Here is an 18,083-nt window from a genome sequence, read left to right on the forward strand (position 1 = left end):
CACTAGTCATTTGTATTAATTGCAGAGGTTGTCTGTGATCTTAAGCCCATGCGAATCGCCATCTCTGTGATTTGGAGGGCTCATATATATTTTTCAAGGTTTTATACACCGTTTGCGAATAATGGAGGCTGCTTTGAAGTGTTTTGGTATTATTTCGGGTGCTGGGTGATATCCATAAGTTACCGGGAGTCTCCCGTTTGTTTATTTATCATGGAAACTCTCGTAACATTTGAGACCCGCGATCGCGGTGATCTTTTGTCCAGTTTGGGATCACGGGTCTCACATGCTGACAGGTACGGTCATATATCATTAAACGCAATACAACTATAGGCTATACAAACTAAAGCCTTGCCATCACATCCGGGAAATAAGTCAATAAATTTGAGTCAAATCATCCCGTGCAAATGCATCACATGAAATACTGATGTGGGGAGGTCATTTATAAATCACAGGAGGTCTCCAGATAATATTAATGCCCTGCGAAAACTGTGAATGGTGCTAATGTGTAACCTAACGTTACGTCTCGAACCAAATTCACACAAGGCTCCAACTAAGCAAACTGCTATCCAATCAAAGCAGTGGGCGTTTACTTCCAAGTGTCTTCAATGTGGCACGCCTATTAAAACCGAGCGTTTGTAGAGCTGGCCTCAAAACCTGGGTAGAAAATGGCCTATTACTTATTGATTTTGATGATTTTGAATGTAAAAACCACACGAACGTCATAAGTAGACCTCGTACAACAGTATAAAACAATAAACAACACCACTTCATCACACCTTTAAGACTATGTTAAGACAAAAGCTGTCATTACAAACAGTTTTGGTATCATTTTCTATTTCTTTTGGAAACAAACCTACATTCAAGATAAGTTTGTTTTTAGGATTTAGCCAAATGTTTTAAAACCAAATTTATGTTAAATAAATCCACAACAGATGAGAAATATGTAAGCATGACCAGCCTTAAAATGCTTTATATCTGATTTAGTTCACTTCTTTGTTGTTTAACCGTTCCTATATTTTATGCACACACAGATACAAATTTCGACTTAAAAAAGGTCTGATTTTATCATGCATTACAAATACAAAACAAAAATACACAATTTTATATACAAAACAATCAAGATGATAATCTCAATATGTCATCAATATTAAACAATCTCCATGCGAAATTCGAAATTCCAGCAACAGGCTACTTGTCCATAATGAATGCAGAAATGCATGCAAAGCAACAAAATCACTGCCATTTTCTTAAACCAGAACACATACCTTTATTTTCGAGACTTGTGTGACGCTTCCCTAGATAGCAACTTGTCAAACATGGTTTCCCAAGTGGATGTACATATACAGTAGAGCACACCTAAGATTAAAACTTTTAGCAAAATCTATACATTGTGTGGTTTAGGCTTAATACCTTTTACTAGTTCAGTAGTGCATCTGCTTAGGGGTTCAGAACTAACCGTAACCAGAACGTTATAATAAAACAAATCACCTAAATAAAATGAATAAAACACAAATACAATGTTACCTTGCAAACACTGTGATTTAATAGAGCTTAAAGACAAACTGTAAATCTTCAGTTACTGTCTCACCTAAGAACCCACTGCTTCCCTTGTTTTTCTGTCATTGCCTGGGGTGACAAGTCAAAGTGAAGGTAATATTCCATTTACACAGACCGTGTACCCTATTCAGACAGGTAAAAGCAGTCATTTCCGCTGCTGTCAATAGGTCAATTGCTACCAATTGTCAGAGCATGACAGTTAACATTGGCCTGAGGGGAGGGGTTGGGTCTGTTTACATTACTCACTACACTTCATGTAAAAGATTTTCAAGAGCTCTAGAATGAAGTCTGTAAATTAACAGAACCAATACATAAAAACTATTAGAGCGTACACTGCTGGCCAAATATTTAGGATCACTTGCTCATCCAAAATTAAACTTATGAAGCTTTTAAATCACCCTGCATGATTTCCTAAACTTTGTACTGTAGTACTGTGATCTGGCCCAGTGCATAACCTAGCAACCACCTAGAAGACCCTAGCAAAAGCCACCACTCAAAACACATTATTAACTGCATATCAATTCCCTGGCGAGCACAAACAACACCCTAGCATATCGCAAGTTTTGGTCACTTTCTAGAAAATCTAAAAATGTAGTTTTAGCACTTTAATATAAGCTGGATTTAAAGGTATTTCTGATTTCATGTAATCTCTGCCTCTGAAGAAAAAAGCCAAAAGCTTATAGGTACAAGTTAAAAATAAAAAAAGGCTCATCAGAAGTTTTAATAAATATAGCATCACATTAAGTAATTGCGGTAGTTTATAGTAATGAATGGTTACACAGGCCTTTTATCAATATAATAACATGCAATCAATAGAAAAAAAACAGATTCACATCACATATTTCTTTTCCAGACAAGAAATAAAAACACGCATGGCACAAGATCCCACAAGCTGGAGCAGTGATTGAGTGAGCGGTTGATCTAATGGAGGGGTTCAAGCGGTGGGAAAAGAAAGGTTTGGCTGACTCTCCAGTTCTGCCACTGCTTTTGCCCCAGCCCCAACAGAGAGACACTTTTCTGGGAATCTCAGGACCAGAAGCCAGTAGGGTGTTGGGTGCTGAGCGGATAATGTTGCCATGTTGACCAGTCAGCACATTCCGTGAAGTCTTTAAAGTTCTCTTCGTGGATCATGGCACAAGCATTTAATTCCTTAGAACAATTCCAAGATTATCAAAGGTGAATGTGTAATTTGTTGTAGGTTTTTTTTAGCATTCCGACTTGTCTGTCCTACCAGTTGCAGAATGGAGGTGTGTTCCTGAAATCTGTTCAAAAACATTCACTTTCGCAATTGCACACTAGTGGTGCAAAAAAGACATGCTTGAGCTTCAAGGATTTTTTCAAACAAGTGTCTAATTCCAATCTGTAATTGTCAGCCTAGAAAGTACTGAAAAGGAATAATGTTGGTCACCATGTCAAAGAAACCAAAGAGCCAACCTTAGTCGGACTCAGTCCAGATGCATTTAAATCTGTCAATTCTGAAGAACGTAAACCTTCATCTAACCCTATATAACAGCCACAGGTTCACTGGAAACAAAGCCTGGTCTGTCCTTCCAAATTAACCCAGATCATGTTCATTTCAAACAGCACCTGTCTTTCGGAGCAAACGAATTGAAGAATGAAATGTTGCAATAAAGTCTGGAAAGCACAGTGCTGAAAAGCTATGAAAAGGACACGTCTCAAAGATGTTGTTTTCGCAAAGCGACAAGCCAAAAACCTGAAGGAGATTTTAATGGACGACATACTTCCTCTGCTTATAAAGACTTTTATGGGAACTCAATAGAAGAAACTTGGGTCTGGATGACAATTATCCAGATGTATTGGATATGAAAGGGGAGCCTGAAAAAATATAGCGGGAGCAGAGAATTCCCAGGGCTGCAACCTCGGCCGGGAAGCCGAAGGAAAAGTAAGCTTCTTATTGCATGCTGGCGAAAAAACTGTGTTAAAGGCCACAACTTCAATTACACGTGGCTGCCGTGGGGGCATTACGTTTCACGGGGGGGAGATAAAAATGACCTCCGCGGGGTGCCACGTTAGCTGTGTGGACTCAATAATGGGGACACAGAGGGGGACTAATGTTTGAGCTTGGAAGAGACCTTTGGACGTGGGGAATACGTTCAAAGAGCATGCGGCCAACACCACGTCTCTGCACAAAAGAAACACAGCCTTATGTTAGTCAAACAAGCCCAACCAGTCACACATGCTAGTATGTGCTCTTTGGCAGGACAGAGTGGGCTAATTCCATTTTACCGCTCAGACAAACAGCTCACACAGGCACGGAATGCAGGGCATGAGTATATAAGATATCTGCCGATCCCTCCCCCTCGGTCGACAAAGAGGAAAAACAGGGCTATAAATGGTCGGTCATCACACGCCAGTCTACAAGTTGCACGATGGCATTTGCAATTTGCGTCCTTCAGCTAAACAACTGGTGGTTTTCGAAAACTGAGTTGTTATGAGATGTTAAGAACCTAATAATGTCAGGCTGACAATCCACTGGGATTGATTCTGCTTTCGAATCGTGAGATGATGAATGTTTCATAAATTGGTGGTAAAAAATTGCAGAGTAAAGAGAACATGAAAAGGCAATGTGGAGCTTCGGGAGGGATTGAACAGTGGTTTGAGGTTGGGGCAGAGGTCAAGGTGCGGATTAGGGTAAATGACAGAGAACATGTCTGTTGAAAAGAGGATGGAATATTGTTTCAGTGAAGAAACACAGTGATCTTATAGTCCACGGCACAAGGAGGACTTGATATTGCAAAGAAGAAACTATTTACAGACAAGTGGCTGATATCTGTATGGCTAATATTTAACATTGGCGGCCTCCAGCCTCCTGATAAAGACAGAGACGAGCCTGTCTGATCACACTTGTTTGCCTTATCTGCAGTCAGGTCACTAACCCCTCTCTTGATAGGTGACCAGCACCTGCATTAGCTAACGTTTGTAATCACTTTTCTATATTTGTTAACTTGGAGATATGTGTTCGCTCTATAACAAGAAGATAGAAAATAAAGGATGGTTCCAATGAGTTCTATTCTTTGCTTTTTTAATTAAATAAATTCATATGTTGGCACAGTGATATTTTTCTTTATGTAACTAAATCAAACGATTCAAAGATTATGAAAAACATTTCGGTGAATTGACCCTAAACTTCTTAACAGTAGAGTATGTGAACAGTAGTGTTTTTTAATGGAAACTGTTCTCGATTCCCATCTTAAATCATAAATAACAAGTGTTTCCAAAACAAAATCACAGACAAGAAGGCAAATCCCTCCAAAACTATCTTCCTTCCCCATTGAAAGGTTGCTGTTCCGGGTCTCTGCCAGAGTCTCCAGCCTCTCCCTCTGGAGTCTGTCTGCACCCCGCTCCTCCTGCCTCCCACATTCCACACCGTGTCTCAGCCATGACTAACTTAATTTGTTCTGTGCAGGTCTCCATCAGAAAATGTTTTATCTACATGCTCTGTGGGCAACTGACCAGTGCAAACAGGTACACGAGACACCCTGAGTAAAGTTGACCCGTAAAAAAAAGAATGACATCCTCTACCAAGCTATGGATCAGGTTTTTCGTGAACACAACCCTCCGCTTGTTTGGAGAGTTGGTGTGATGGAAGGGGGTGGCAGAACATTCCTGTTTAAGCTCTTGCACTCAAAAAATGGCAGCTGTGAATGAAGTTGCTCTGGGTTGATGCTCAAGCCATGTGCTAGCCGGAGAACTACATGTGTTCTTAATGTGGGCTGTAAAATTGGTTCATAGAGGGCCTTTGTATCATTTTCAGATTTAAAAAAAACTGTAAAGCTACACGGATAGAGTAATGTCGTTTTTGGTTCAGGACTCTTTCGAGGTATTTGCATGATGGGGCCCACATGAAGTACCTGTATAAAATTACAAACGTAGCACTATAGTTTCCTCATGCCAATCACCCCCCCCTGCTCCCCATCCCCCGACGGCTTTTCCTTGTAAAGCGCTTTAGCCCTACATTCATCGCGGCGCCACACGAGAAGAATATCCTGACCCGAAAAGCAAGGCCAGGCCTGACAAAGTGCTCATTGACAGAAGGGGAACCTCACGTGGCCGGCAATCTGGGAATTATTGTCTCAAATGAATCCGTCGTCATATCACTTGTACCTGTCAGTGCACCTTGAATTTTGCCCTTGCGTTGCGCCGATCTGTCATCTACTGCGTGGTTATTTTCCTTTCCACTGCCGTCACATGAGGGTGTTCAGCTAGAGGTTCCGCCCCACGAACAACCTTAGTGTCCGTTTCCGTTCCTGCTCAAAATAAAATGATCAGGCCCATGGGAGCCGGCCGTGAATCAGCTATCCCACTAAATATTTTTAGAAACAGGTCCTCTTGTATGGGTTTCAGCTCTGGGTTTCATGTCAAATAAAACGTTCATGTATTACAAACCATGAAATAATAAAAATGCATTACAGACATGCATGTGTTTTCTAGATTAAGAACGCAACACAGAGACTCTTCACAAATAACAATATATAGTAGAATCTCCAATGGACAATGGATTTGGGGTGGAAAAACGACACCCACACCTGTTACAAAGAGCCCCCATATCCACATCTAGGTAACTTTATCGGGCTTGATCCCTTGAGTGGCTGAGAGACATTTCACAGCCAGCAGCAGATGAAGACTTCCACAGGTGCAAGCGAACACCAAACTACATGAAGACCTCTTGTGGATGGTTTCCTCTGCACTGACCAGCATTTTGTATTGCAGCTGCTATTATTTAAAGTGTATTAACTCTAAAGTGCATGGTAAACTGATGTGAAATTCTCTGTTGGTCCAGCGTCTCTCATTCCCAAGACCCAAAACTCCTCCCACATCTGTCACACACTTCACACATTCCAACTGCTGTGTGGATCTCAAGTCCAACAGCTGTCTCTGCTTTTCACTACTGCAAAAAACACAACTGTGAAAACTCAACTTAAACCACCACAAAATAACCATTACTGGGTTAAACAGAAAATAACAGAGGCAAAAAAAAACATAAAATATAAACAGCAAAAGTTATACAAATTTAAGCAGCACTTTCAAGGAGCTCCTTCACAGCTCACGAGACTTAATCCACGAGTCCTTAGTTATACTTTATTTACTTTAAGCATTAACTTTGTTGATGTTTCTCTTAAAAGTCCAGATAAGGAATAAAAATATTATAATTTATAATTATATAATTTACTGTTTGCTGACATACAGTACAGGGCCTATTTTTAAAAAACTTCCAATTTTGGAGAACCTACATTTCACAGACTACATCATACATTTTCACAAAGCATTCAAACACCTAAATCAGGTCCTAAATCTGTAATAAATTAGGGACCGTAAAGAGGACACCGGCCTACACCACATGCGACACGCAACATTAAACTTTTACTAATATAGAATCCATTGTAGCTCGTCGCATATCACCATCGTGACTGATGTTGACAAAACTCAAAATAACATAGAAAAGATACCTTTTCTCATTTTTAGGAACATTGTATTTAGTCTGGTGTAAATCCCTAAAATTAAAAGGATAGTTCACCCAAAAATGAAAATTCTGTCATAAATTACCCTCAGGTTGTTTCAAACCTGTATACATTTCTTTGTTCATTTGAACACAAAGATATTTGGAAGAATGTAGCAATTTTCAGTTCTGGGAGATGAAAATTGTTGTATATTCTTTGTTCTGTTGAACACAAAATGAAATATTTTGAAGAATTTAGGAAAACAAATAGTTTTGGGGAACCTTTAACTACCATTTAATTTTTCCTCCTATGGTAGTCAATGATGTCCCAGAACTGAAAATTGCTAACATTCTTCCAAACATCTTTCTCTGTGTTCATCAGAACAAATGAATATATACAGGTTTGAAATTACATGAGGGTGAGTAAATGATGACAGAATTTTCATTTTTTGGGTGAACTGTCCCATAAGCACAAGGTATTAATCTTGCTCGCATCATCCATAGCAACATGGTCAACCCTGCCTTTTCTCTTCGCGTTAGATTTCGTTCTATTCCTTAGTAAATGTTGTTCTCAGCAGCTTTGAGAATAGGTTTTAAGAGGAAACTTTTAACTTTAAAAAACTTTTAGGCCTACTGCTATTTAGGAGAATACTTAGTGGTAAGACAAAATATTTTGTGAATACGGACCCATGGCCATAAAAATTATGTTTTTTTATCCTAGATAATTTGGTCTTGGGAGTTTTATGAGATTTGCCAGTTTTCCTAATTGAGAGCACAGCCTAAAACATTCTTAACATCGAAACTGAAACTCTGAAAGAGCCATGAGAGTTTCATGGGGTCTTTCTCAACAGACAAATATGAGACATTGGAAACCTCAGTATCTTGATTTGTCTAGGACTAACCATTCAGTACCTTTCATCAAAGAAAAAAAACACCTTTGTGAGTTTTTTGTACTGCCTATAGGTCATGTATTCAACAAAAATGCTATTCACTAAATAACCAGAAAAAAGTGCCTTAAATTTCATACATGAGATGAAAAAAGCTGAAGTGCTGAAAGGAACAACTAATGTATAATGGCGAAGAGACCTCCTGGTATCCCACCAGCCACTTAGCATCCGTCAACTCTGTGGCTGTTGTTAAGGTAAGGAAAACCTTTCACCTAGAACAGGGTATGCCAGCAGGGGAGGGACATGTCATGACATTTCAGGGACAAAGAGTTGCCTGGTATTGAGAGGGTCAGGAGGTTACATTCCTAATTGCCCAACAAACAAATTGCAAAAGGTCATGTGTGTGGAATAGATGTAGAGCTGTGCATAGTTTTATTATATTAAGGGTAGTAACCTTGATTTTTGGCTGATTGATTACCATTTGTGTGAACACAACTTTACTACAAATACCATGATTAAACTTGTAAAATTGTATTTGTGGTTAAACTAATTTGTGGGTACTATGGCTTTACCACAAACAAAACCAAACAAGTAAAAAAAAAATGTTTCTTAGGTTTAACATGTTAAAGAATAAAGAATAAAAGTACTTCGAGACTTTCAAAAAGTTAAACATAAGTTGAACATGTCAGTAGTTAATGTGATGAAGTACACCTGTGTTTAATCTGCTAGCACACTTGCATGAACTTGAGGGAAACTGACTTTATACATACACTAAAAATCACTACGGGACCAGCTTGTTAAAATAATTACAAACAAAGTCTAACAACATTTGTGTGCAGATGCCACTTGATTTAATATGAAATGTAGACATTCAAATACCCTCTTGTCAATACATTCTGACCCCTTCAGAGCTATTGTTATATTAATAATTTGAAAGTTCTAGTCAATTGTGAAAATTTTTTGTTGCAGAGCGCAAAATGCAAATACAGGGATTGTGAATGACCCTTTGCTCTGGACACTGGCAGCTCTTAAGTCAGGACTGCCAAATGGCATGTGGGGGCCATCGCATGCAAGCTTGTTGAAGCGGTCGATATCTGGAGCAGGTCGGACATAGCAGAGACTTACGGGTTGTACGATTAAGTGCTCTGCCTCGTCTAAACAAAAACGCTTTTCGGGAAGCTGATGCATGTTGCGTGTTACAGTGTGACTGTTAGAGATGCCTTCTATCAATCATGTGCATACCTTTATTGTTTAAGGCTGGCGTGGACTTCTGTTGCAAGGGGAGCATCAGAGCCTCATCTGACATATACACAGCTGCTGGTGAGGCACAGGCCCCAACACAAACTGACATGCCAAATCCCAAAGAAAACAAGGGGAGCTGTCTCCAGTATTAGGATTGCTTTTCAACATCTCATTTGTAATGCAACCAAAAGAACAGCTGGGGATATGGGGGTGGGAGCAGTCCCAAACAGTGAAAAGGAACAAGCCAAGCCAAGAAGTCGAATTGAATTTGGAAAACGGGAAGTGCTCGGAAAAGTGACGCATGGGCAAACAAAACGGGAGAACTGACATGTTATTGTAAGACCTCTGGTGCGGGGTCAGGCATGCGACCCAACCTGGTCCTCTCTGTGGTCCTCCGTACTGACCTCTGACCTTTTTTGCAGAACCCTGGCCAAAAACAGACCACCGGCCCACAACAATGAGCTATTCAGCTCATATACTGTGACCGGGAAATGAGAGTGAGCATGTAGAACGCGCAGGACTGATTCCAAACTAAGGATGGGAGTCATGAGGAATTTCATGATTTTGGCTACGGTACTATGCCTTAATGATTCCATAATGATACTTTTAGCACTTTTGGAAAGAAATCTATGGAAAAAACATAAAATAAACTGTAAAAATGTATTGGTCAGATTATATAGTAACCTTTTTTTGTGTTCTGATTCACTGATTCATATTTTAGTGTGTTTCAGCATTGTGTTCTGTCCACATTGGCTGTTGAAAACACACTCGGGAACCATTAACAGAACCAAGTCATGACAATCTTTCAGTTCTGCTATGTCTCAAAACCTGGAATGCTTCTTGGTCCCCAGCCCTATTCCCAACAACAATCAACATACTACTGGCAGACCGTTTAACTCGTCAGATTCACTGCTCTGGGAAACAGCAAATGCAAAGTTCATCTGTACCATGCACACGAAATGTAAGAGCCATGCAGTCGATGTATGACTGACATCTACTTGCATATGATTTGTGCGTGCCACCTTTTAGTAAACCCCCTGTAATCTGGATTTCAAATTCCAGTCTGGAATAGTTTACATACTGGGCACAACTGCTTAGTGGGCTCATGCTCCCAGTCACACATTTAACCGAATGTTTGTAAAACCCCCAATTCCAATTGGGCTGTTTTTCCTCTTTTCACACTTCCATCATTAATAGCACCTCCCCCAGCGAGTAACAAGATCCTGCACCAGCAGCCAGGCACCGTGAGGCGCCAAGGCCAGAAGAGGACCTCCCCAACCTCTCAGAGCACTGCTGGATCTGTAAACCTCTATTAGTCACCAAAAGACTCGCCATATGCCACTCATCCTGTGACCGCAGACCTTCCGGTCTCTTTTTAAGAGCAAAATAAGATGATATAGAGTGATGTATAACATGACAAAATGCTCCCGTGGTCTCTGAGGCATACCAAATATCCCAAACTTGAAAACCTGTTTCTGACAGTATTAAAACTAGCGAGAGACTTTAATTGCCATTTTGAATATACTGGAATCATATAATCAGAAAGCCAGCTCAGGTGACTAACAATTATTTAAAACATATAGTTAAAATCTAATTTCCAATTACAGCTAAATGCGTTTTTTCAGTCTACTATAGTTAACGAACTATTCCTAAAACTTTCTGCATTGGTGTAGCAAATGGGAGTATTAATTCCTCCCCTAATTTTTCTGCCTCATTTCAGAAGAATGTTCTTCACAGTGTATCACAAATGGGAGTAGGTGACACAAAAAACACCACTTTGTAAACAACATTTGACTTTACAATAACAACTTAATTGGGTCAACTTAACAGCCATTCTTTCTTGTGTCTTCCTCAATATAAAAGAGTTTCACGGTTTCCAGTTATTTTCAAGTCACAGTTCACATATTTGAGCTATTCCTGTTTATCCAACCATTCATCTAGTAAAAGACAGCAAATAATCAGCAACTCTATCATTGGTTTGAGACACCTTTGACTTATAAATTAAGTTGGTGGAGGATGGCCGCCAACTGTAACAACATGCTTCTAACTAACAGTAATGAACTTCCTGGAATTTAGAATCATAATAAACTATAATATAAGAAAGAGAAAAACAGAAAAAAGTGAGATGTAGCTCCTCCTGGTTCTCTTCTAGATTCTTGATTTGACAAAGTTCAGTCTTAGTTTTCATGGGCCTTTTTTTCGGGGGAAGGAGATTTGATTTCCATCAGATCTGACTGAGCTTTATAAGGGTGTTTATTTTGTAAGCAGACCATCTAACTATTTGCTCCATTGAGATTTTGGATCCGACATCTCGGTGAACGTAGATATGTGCTGCAAGGGTGGTCTGCATGAGTGAAAACAAATCAGTGTGTGCCTACAAACACTTCAGCCCATCTTCAGATCCTGACCCCCACAAAACTTTACGGCCACATGTTCCAAAAACACCCTTCTGCAACTATATTAAATTATTTTTAAACGATCTGCATATTTTACAAGCAAGCAAAATTCTTGACTAAAAGCAGATCCTGCATTGTTAATATCCAAAACAAGCAAATAAATGTTTGGCTTTGTTTTGAAGTTAGGATTGCTGGAAGAGATCATGTTGACTGATGATTTATAACTCAATTTATATCTGTAAAAGCAGAAAATGGGAAATGGCAAGCAACAGGGCTTCAGGGATTTCATTACAATATTCTAGTGTTTTACACACAATGTTATCTATTTAAACTATAAGGGGACTGCAAAATATAAACTACAGACTTTAATGTTTTTCCTGTGGACAAATTGTTGAAATTCCACATGGGATTGTTAAATCATGCTACTGGCGTGACTGGCTAAAGGGCCAAAAGTGATTAGGATGGGACCTGATGTGCGTCGTATTTCCAAACATTCACACCGGCCAGCTGGAATGAGAGGTCAGCTGACAGAATTGGATGCTAATTCTTTAAGTCGGGATGCCTGGACCCGTAAACATTTCAAAAGCTGCACACTTCAAGTGTTTTTTTGGCAGTGTTGAACAAACTACACTTCCGTTAACAACAGAACATATTTGTCATCTGATGAAATGTACTCCCTTCATGCCAGGACAGAGGAACCTTTCGCTACAAGCCTCACATCTACAGAAAAAAAACAGTTTAAAACACTCTGCAATAAAATTTTCAACTTTTTGTATTATGATCTCATTTCAGCGATGTAATTTAATACTCAAGAAATTAAAGTACCTTTGGAGTTATCTTGACATCAAAATTGACTTATTCACCTTCTTATTGTGTTCCTCTAGCACAATTGGTGGGGGGTGGGTAGAAAACCCAGGGAACAAAATGTATATCTTGAATGCACTTTTTGAATAAAAGTGTCTGCAAAATACATAAAATCCCAAATGTATACAATAATTTAAGGAAAATTGAATCTCAAAATCAAAATTGTGGTATTTTTTAATAACCCACATGACCTTCGAAATGTTTTAAGATCTCCCGGCGTCTTCGGGAACACAAATGAAGATATTTTAGGTGGCATCCAAGAGATTTCCTGGCCTCCTCCTAGACATCATGGTTATAGTTGTTGTCAAGGTCCAGAAAAGTACTAAAGACTAGGGCTGAAACGATTCCTCGAGTAACTCGAGTAATTCGAATACAAAAAATCATCGAGGCAAATTTTGTTGCCTCGAAGATTTGTTTAATCCATTTAACTACAGTACACATGGAGCACAGACCGTTATTCGTTAACTCTATTCATGTTACAGGGCTCTCAAGTCTCACGCATTCACCGTGAGACACACACATTTTAATCTGTTCACACACTCACACGTTTGTCTCATGCTGATAAATAACTGATAGCTTATTGAAATGGTGAACTGCTATTTTACTTAGTTTTAGTCTATTTTGCGAGTGAAACTTGTTTTCCGGCTGCATTGAGTCCATCAAACTAGATGCGGACTTGTGGACGCCGAACCCTGTTATGTACACATGTCATCTGGCTGTTCTGCGTGAATGAACTGCACAGTTTAACGTGCTACACGCGTGATGCTCATGAATTTGTCTGCGTCTGCGCTGATTGAGGACATGAACTTCACCTCCAGAGTTGCGCTGAGAGTTTATGTCACGAACATTTTATTGTTTGAGTGAAGAAACAGACATACTAAAAAATAAGCGTCTTCCGACAACCTGCCAAAATAAAAGTCATAAGAAAAAAAATAAAAATTAAAAAAAAAAAAAAAAAAAAAAAAAAAAAAAATTAAAAAAAAAAAAAAAAAAAAGCATAAGCTGAAGTTAGTTGTTTACCTTTGAAATTATTCTTTCTATTTTTATTCATGTTTCTTATTAATATATTTGTATTATATTGCATTTTGAATGTAATATGGCAATGGAATGTACTAAATGGGTTTAGTTTTCACAGATATTAATGTATGCAATTTCAGCAATAAAAACTTTAATTGTTCTAAAAAGGAAACAAATTAGTTGTTTTACTCATTTTAAGAGACCTGTCTTATTTTCTCTTGTATATTTAGTATTGCTTTTTAATAAAGAAAAAGTACTTATTATCCGAATACCTGATTAATCGATGAAAAATCAGTAGAATACTCGATTAGTAAAAGAATCGATAGCTGCAGCCCTACTAAAGACATCGTTAAATTGGTCCATCTGCTCATAGTGGCTCAACTGAATTTTTTTGAAGCGACGACAATACTTTATGTGCGAAAAACAAACCAAAATAACGACTTTAATCGATATATTCTCCTCTGTATTGTCAGTCTATGGTGCGCGTTCACGAGAGCACTTCGACGCATGCGCATTCGGTTTGGACGGTTGGGTAAAAAAGTGCAAGTCTTTCTCAGTATCGAAATCATTAGACATTTTGCAAAGATCAGCTTATATACAGCGTGCGTCTGCTTGTAAACACAGAGTTGCGCTTCCGGGTTGTCAGTCAGAACACCGGCGTCTGCCCCCGCCAAATGTGCATGCGTCGAAGTGCTCTCGTGAACGCACACCATAGACTGACACAACAGAGGAGAATTTATCGATTAAAGTTGTTATTTTGGTTTGTTTTTCGCACATAAAAATATTGTCGTCGCTTCATAAAATTCAATTGAGCCACTATGAGCGGATGGACCAATTTAATTATTCTTTATTATTATATATCTTTATAATAACTATTCATTTATTATTTATTGCTATTATATTTACTATTATTATAACATTTTATTGTCATCAGTTCTAAATTTCTGCTCAGCTTACTTCAGGCAAAATGATTATGAATGGTTTAATGTTGACTTACTGGCCTAAAGGAAGATAGAGCTGCTTGATACATTGTTACACAGTGTGGTACAAAACTCTTTTGTCAGACCGTTGAGTACCCAAGGACAATGTTAAAATAATGCAACATGGTAACACACCAACTATTTAAGGGGTACATGTATTCCAATCCCTTTACACCTTCAGAATCTATTTTCCTTGCTTTATACATAATAACTGATCCGCTGTCACATGTAAACATATAAACATTTTCATCATACAGGTAGTTAAATCGTGGTGGTGTATAGCAGCAATGTGAACAGTAACTCTACGTGTCTCATAATATCCTCATTTGCCATTGCTTTGTCTTTCAGTGTGCCCTTTTGAAGGGATGTTCTTTGAACCAAAGTAACAAACTGACACAAAATTGCCACTACGCAATCTCTACGTTCAAACTTCTAAAATACTGGAGACTGTATACTTGAACATCTGATCTTCAAGATAATACTGCTATCATCTTGAACAATCTTCATTTGACTGACCAGCCTTTTGTTCAATGCCCCGTTCCCTTCCCTACAACAAGCGCAACATATACCATGCCCGCAATTTCGAGCCCCTCGATACGATCGAGGCAACAAATCGTCTGTGCTTGCAAACACAAATCTCCTGAATGCTAGGGCTTTGGAGGCACCTTAGGTATTGCAGAGCAAACAAACATAATTGGCTAATCTAATCGCATTGCTTTCTGCATTTCTGTTTACTTTTGGCTAAGCGTCTCCTTGAAGGCCAGGGCTATGTGACCGTGAATGCCACATTGTTCAGGGCCCCTCACAGATGCAATCTGCACAGAAGTCGCTCAGCCTCCCTCTCTCTCTCTCTGTTTCTGTCTCTCCCTGTCTCGCGCCAGCTCCGGTGACAGGCTGTTGAGTCTGAGGTGTACGCTAACGCAGAAGGGAGACTCCATCACGCTTCATATGCGGCCCTGATGGAGTGGAGTCAGTGAGCTGTACTATCTGCCCATCAGCGGCCCCCATTCAGCCCGTACTGAATGGAAATGATGGTTAGTTTCAGTCCAGAAGGAAGACCGGAGAACAGCTAACGTGGGAGGACTGCACTCAGCAAACAATGCGAGAAAGTCTCAAGCTCTGATTCAATGGACAGGTTAAAGGCTGATTGAATTTCAACTCGGCAAATAAAAGAGACAGACTGAATAAGAAGGTTTCAGACCTTCTTTTGTAATACATTATTTAAAATGTCATTTAAATAATACATTTTGAATTAGGGTGAGTCAAGTAAACATTAAGTTTTTTTTCTGGAATAATACAGTATATGCATTTTTGTTCAACTACAAAAGCACAATAGAACAACAACCTTAAAACCGGTTACACTGCACTATACAGAAGAAAATACATTGTTAAAATCAACAAAAGCAGTGGCTGAAAGCATTGCATAGTTTGTAAATGTCACATCGATATTGAAAAATCTTAATATAGAAGCAGATTATTTTTTGGGATGTTCCACAAATGGATAGAACATTCTTGCAAACTGTTTTAATGTTTCTGACAGCTTACAGTATTTGGAAATATTTGAAACACATTCATAAGCAGATATGTGAAACATAAGGAGGTTTGGTTTAAAGTAAACTGTTGGTACTTGTAAGTTTTGTTTGTCTTTTGTTACTGTTTCTTTACATGAAAATCCTGTGCATACTGAAATGCACACATGACATGCATGTGCCTGCAACAGAACCGAGTTTATAAAATAAATGTTTAGTCTCATAACAATATTGACTACATTAATTATTGTGTATTGTTAATAAAAATAAAAACACTCGAATGTCACTCAAATTATGAGGTATATATTCAATGCGTTATGCTGTATTCTTTTTGTGTTTTTAAAAGGTCAGCATTTGCACCACTTATCATTTTTGGCGTCTTCTCAACTGGCTTTTCTCATACAGTTTAGGACAAAAAAATATATACATTTACTCACCTCTAGCACAATCCGTAATGAAAATAATGTCAAAAATCAACAAAGCAATCCACAGGATTTCCATGGTGTTTACAAAGGTTTTCTGGTTCTTCAATCTATAAGAGATATAAAACCGTGGAAGGGTTTTCAGAATAATTCTGAAAGGTCGCCATAATGCCACAGCCCCCATTTATAATGTATGCAGTGAATTAAATCAATAAAAGCACCGCTTATATTAAATCACATGACATAACTTAATAAATGGAGATACTATACATGCAAAGCAGTAAATATGCATATGCGGTTGGAGAATAATTTCAAACCATATACCTCGCAATAAAATAATGAAAGTCAACCGTGCAAGACTTACCAACAGCAGAGAAAGTTTATGAAGTTGTTCCTCGCGACTGATAGATGAAATATCATGCTTACATCTGTCTAGAACACTTCAGACAATTCATGCCTGTTTACACCCCGCGCTACATCCGAAAACATTTTGCGCGAAAACTAAATTCAGTCTGTAGAATTATCACACGCGACTGTACTCACAAACTCTCTGACGTCATCTATTTTTGTGCGACGCTTTTAATACACGCGCTCATCGAAGTAACTTCACGAGATGACAGTCCAAATCCTGCAAACAGTCCGGTACTGCCGTCGAGTTCAAAATACATCAAGTTTATCTCCCAGGAGTCTTCAAACAACAAAACACACCAGACAAATTTTTTTTAAGACGTGAAATCACCGTGTTAAAGAAATACCGTTAGCTAAATATTTCGTCGTTCAAACACAGCGAGCACACACCACATACACACACTGAGGAGTGTGAGTTAGCCCAACCCTACGGCCAACTTTAGACCAATCACAGTCAGTCTTTTCACTTTTACTATTTAACGCACACATTTCACAATGACTAATAATAAATTTAGTTTTATTTAATATGCAAAATTATTATAATTTGCCAATTATTACGGCTTTAAAAATATTACGGCTTTAAAAATATAATAATTACTATTGTCGTGGTCATTAATTAAGCAGAAAAACACAACTCTAATGGTAAAATACATTCACTAAACACCCTTGAAGAACAAATGACGCCTAAAACAACCATGTGAAAAATCAGAAGTTAATCAAATGACTTAAATCAAACCAGTTAGCACAAGACTTTGAAGAGGGTCGAACCCTGCAAACAATAACGTCTTAACTGAGACACCTTCAGTAAACAAAGCTCAGAGACAGCTGAAAAAACATCTCACACATGGCTTCCTCATCAGCACCTTCACTTATCACCGTAACTACATATTTTAATAAAGTGGTTAATGTTTAACATTAATATTTATGGTTTGTACGTGTTCTTGTACAAAAAGGCAAAAAATATGCGATATGTAGAGCTATAGGAAAAAGCAAATGTCATTATTATTTGGTAAAACATATTACTTGGCGAAATATCTTTTACGATGCGTTACTCTTGTGATCATTTTAACCAATGGTATTGAGCACAGCATGTTGTAAATCTATGAAAGTTGATCATGCATTATTTAACTCATGCATCATAAACTTCACAATCAACCAAAAACGATGTGCTTAGTATTGCTTTTAGTTTAGGGCAGAACACAAAATCTACTTTGCAGAAGTCCCAGCTGCCTCAATCCTTCAAAGCGCTGTTGATCAAATCTCGATTTTCATGATTACACTTCCATCTAGTGGTGATTTCTAGTACTAACGAAAATGTCTCTG

General features: G+C 38.5%; 1 protein-coding gene across 1 annotated transcript in view; it reads right to left on the bottom strand.

The window, feature by feature from the left end:
* The window catches only part of fgfrl1a (fibroblast growth factor receptor like 1a), a 54,770-nt gene extending 37,626 nt beyond the window's left edge, over positions 1-17,144 (bottom strand). The window contains exons 1-2 of the mRNA XM_057350167.1: positions 16,717-17,144; positions 16,368-16,462 (exon numbers count right to left, since the gene is read on the bottom strand). Of these exons, the coding sequence (XP_057206150.1) occupies positions 16,368-16,431 (64 nt within the window). The 5' untranslated portion in view covers positions 16,432-16,462; positions 16,717-17,144. The remainder of the gene's footprint in view (positions 1-16,367; positions 16,463-16,716) is intronic.
* Positions 17,145-18,083: the final 939 nt, after the last annotated feature.

Source organism: Triplophysa rosa, linkage group LG13, assembly GCF_024868665.1.
Source record: "Triplophysa rosa linkage group LG13, Trosa_1v2, whole genome shotgun sequence".
Lineage (NCBI taxonomy): Eukaryota > Metazoa > Chordata > Actinopteri > Cypriniformes > Nemacheilidae > Triplophysa > Triplophysa rosa.